Source organism: Neopelma chrysocephalum, unplaced genomic scaffold, assembly GCF_003984885.1.
Source record: "Neopelma chrysocephalum unplaced genomic scaffold, ASM398488v2 Primary Assembly neopelma1_95964, whole genome shotgun sequence".
NCBI classification, from domain to species: domain Eukaryota; kingdom Metazoa; phylum Chordata; class Aves; order Passeriformes; family Pipridae; genus Neopelma; species Neopelma chrysocephalum.
In genome coordinates, this window is record NW_020924615.1 from 1 (window position 1) to 3,122 (window position 3,122).

Consider the following 3,122-nt stretch of genomic DNA (forward strand, 5'->3'; position numbering starts at 1 on the left):
GACCCCCCTCCCGCCACTCACCGTGACGAACACCACGTTGTGCGGGAACTCGGCCGCCCCGGGCCCGTCCGGGGGGAGCTGCGGGGCCGCGATGGGTCCCCGGCTGGCCAAGAGCGCGGCGGGAAACCCCCTCCTCTCCCCTCCCTGCCCTTCCCCGAGCCCCTCGGACAGGTAGTGGCGGATGTTCTGCCGCGCCGAGCGCACCAGCCGCCCGTCAATGTCCAGCCCCACGACCCGGGCGGGCCCCCAGCGCTTGGCGATGCTCAGGGTGAGGTGCCCCACGTTGCACCCCACGTCCAGCACCTCCTTGCCCGCGAACCACTCGGGGCGCAGCGCCCGCAGCCGCGAGTCCTCCACGTCGGGGTTGCGGTACCCGTAGTACTTGCAGTAGTTCCCGTACTGGAACTTGCGCTCCTGGCGCCGCGGCGCCTTCCCGGGGGGCTTCCCCGCCTTCTCCTGCGGGGGCTTCTCGTGGTTCTGGGCGGCGGCGGGAGGATGAGGAGGGGGAGGCGGCGGCGGGCGCGGCCCCTCGGATTTGCTGCAAGTCCGTCGGCGCTTGCGGTGGCGGCCGGTGGGGCCGGGCTCGGGGGGCTCCTCGGGGCCGTTGCTCCCGGCGCCGTTCCCGGCGCCGCTCCCGGCATTGCCGCCGCCGCCGTTATTACTCCCGGTGCCGCCGCCGCTGCTGGCGCTGTTCCTGGCGCTGTTGGCCCGCTGCTGCCCGCGGTGCCGGTGCCTCCTCCGGCCGCTCTTGGCGGGGCTCGCCAGCCGCACCTCGGGCCCGTCGTCGCCCGGCGCGTTGAGGCTCAGCGGGTCCGTGATGTCCCTGGGCACCAGGATCTCCACGGGGTCCCGGCCCCGCGCCGGCAGCGGCGAGGACTGCGGGGTGCGCGCGTTGAGCGCCCGGCTCACCTCCTCGTCCAGGAGGCTGTTGAGGTTGAGCGGGTCGAAGATGTTCCCGCCGAGCAGGAACTCCGAGGGCAGCACCGGCGGCCCGCACTCCGAGGCCGCGCGGCGCCGCCGCTTCCACGCCGGCTGCTTGGCCCCGCAGCTGCTGCGCCGCTTCCCGCCCCCGCCGCCGCCGCCGCCGCCGCCCGGGGCGCGGAGGCCGTTGCGGGGCCGGGGGGTCTCGGGGGCTCTCTGAGGGGCCGCGGGGGGCGGAGGCGGCGGAGGCGGTACCAGGAAGGCCTCGGGCGCCGCCGCCATGGCGGCCCGGCCCGCGCCTGCGCGCTGCGCCGCGCCGCCCCCGCGCATGCGCCGGGGGGGGAAAACGCGCGGGGAAGGGAGGAGCCCCCGCGGAGGTTCCGCTCTCGCCGCGTCCGAACCGCGATGGACGCGCTGCGCCGGCCCCGCCGCGCTTATATAGGGGGAAAGGGCGGGGCTCCGAGGGGGGCACGCCCCGAAAAGGGGAGGGGCGGGAGCGCGCGGCCAATGGGGAGGGAGGCCTCGCGAGCGGCGGCCAATAGGAGGAGTCGGTTTGCTGAGGGGGCTTCACGGAACGGGGCTGTCCCCGCGGAGCGCCTGCGCGAAACGCTGGCGCGGCGGAGGGGGGGGGGGGATGGCGGCGGCACGGGAGGGAAGGAGGGAGAGGAGGGAGAGGCGATGAGGGGTTTGGGGTGCACGGGAAAGGGGACGGAGGGTAAGCGGCGGGGAGGCGGAGCGGGCGCGCGGCGCGGAGGGAGATGAGGGGGGGCCTCGCGGTAGCGCGGGGGATGCCGGGAGTTGTAGTCCACAGGGGCGAGACGGAGCGCGCCTCACCGCCTTCCCGTCCCCCCGCTGGATTATTGCGCTTGGCGTTTCCTCCGAGCCCGAGCCGCGCGCTGACGTCGCGGCCTCGGTCGTGACGTCACAGAACCGGCCGCTCGTCCCTTCCCGGTGACGGGAACGGCGAGAACGACGACGCGCGGTTCCCGCCCGCGGCCGCCAGGGGGCGACCCCCGCGCTTCCTTCCCGGAAAATCTCGCGAGAGCCGCGCGAAGTCTCGCGGCGTTTCTCGCACCGCCTTTCCCGCCATTTCCCCCTCCCTTTTCACGTGACCTCCTTTTTCCCGCCTCGGTTTTCGCGCCCGATCGCCGGTCACGTGATTTCCTCCCCCCCGCCCCGTTTTGAGGCAAAACCCCCCGGAATCGGTTAAAAAAAAAAAACCAAACCCCCTGGGAACTCCCCCCTCCCCTCCACGGCCGCCTCGGAGCCGCTTTCGAGGGGAGTTTTGGGTGACTTTTGGGGAGTTTTTTGGGGGCTGATTTTCAGGTTGGTTTTTTTTTTGGGTAGATTTTGGGTTTTTATTGATTCCTCCCCATTTCTCCCCTCGGGTTTTTTCCCCCCCTGTGGGGACGCTCCCTCTCCACGCGCCGCTTTAGGGCGGATTTTCGGGCGAATTTCAAACTGGTTTTTTTTTTTTTGGGGGGGGGTGGATTTCACCGATTTTTTTATTGATTTCCCCCCATTTCTTTTCCCCCTCAGGGACACTTCCTCTCCACGCACTGCTTCCCGCCCTCCTCGTACTCCTGCTTGGAGATCCACATCTGCTGGAAGGTGCCCTGGCACACACACACACACACACGGGGGGGGGATTTGGGGTGTTTTTGGGGGGTCCCAGGCGGGGGATCCCCCCCCAGACCCCCCGGGACCCCCCGACTCACGAGCGAGGCCAGGATGGAGCCCCCGATCCAGGGGCTGAAGCGCCGCTCCATCGTGGAATTGCTGGCGATGAGCTTGAGCCGCATGCTCTGGGGAGGGGGGGGATACTGGGGGCACTGGGAGCCACTGGGGACAACTGGGAACTACTGGGGGGGGGCAACTGGGAACCCTTGGGAGTCACTGGGGACAACTGGGAACTACTGGGGGGGGCGACTGGGAGTCACTTGGGGCAACTGGGAGCCTTTGGGGACCCAACTGGGAGGTAACTGGGAGCCACTGGGGGAGCAACTGTGGATGTCTGGGGGCAACTGGGAACCATTGGGGACAACTGGGAACCACTGGGGGCTGCTGGGAACCACTGGGAGGGATTGGGAACCACTGGGAGGGATTGGGAGCCACTGGGGGCAACTGGGAACCACTGGAGACAACTGGGAACCCCTGGGGACAACTGGGAACCACTGGGGACGACTGGGAACCACTGGGGA

At 70.3% G+C, this 3,122-nt stretch overlaps 1 protein-coding gene and 1 long non-coding RNA gene across 2 annotated transcripts; both read right to left on the reverse strand.

The window, feature by feature from the left end:
* Window positions 1-6: 6 nt before the first annotated feature.
* On the reverse strand, window positions 7-1,248 carry MEPCE (methylphosphate capping enzyme; the record flags this gene model as incomplete). The annotated part of the gene is made up of 1 exon (XM_027708297.1): window positions 7-1,248. A coding segment is annotated over exon 1 (1,197 nt), but the record flags the coding sequence as incomplete, so codon positions are not given.
* Window positions 1,249-2,408: 1,160 nt separating this feature from the next.
* LOC113981062 lies at window positions 2,409-2,951 on the reverse strand. The gene is made up of 2 exons (XR_003538307.1): window positions 2,640-2,951; window positions 2,409-2,537 (listed from the first exon to the last, which is right to left on the reverse strand). It is a non-coding gene; the product is annotated as an uncharacterized LOC113981062 (long non-coding RNA).
* Window positions 2,952-3,122: the final 171 nt, after the last annotated feature.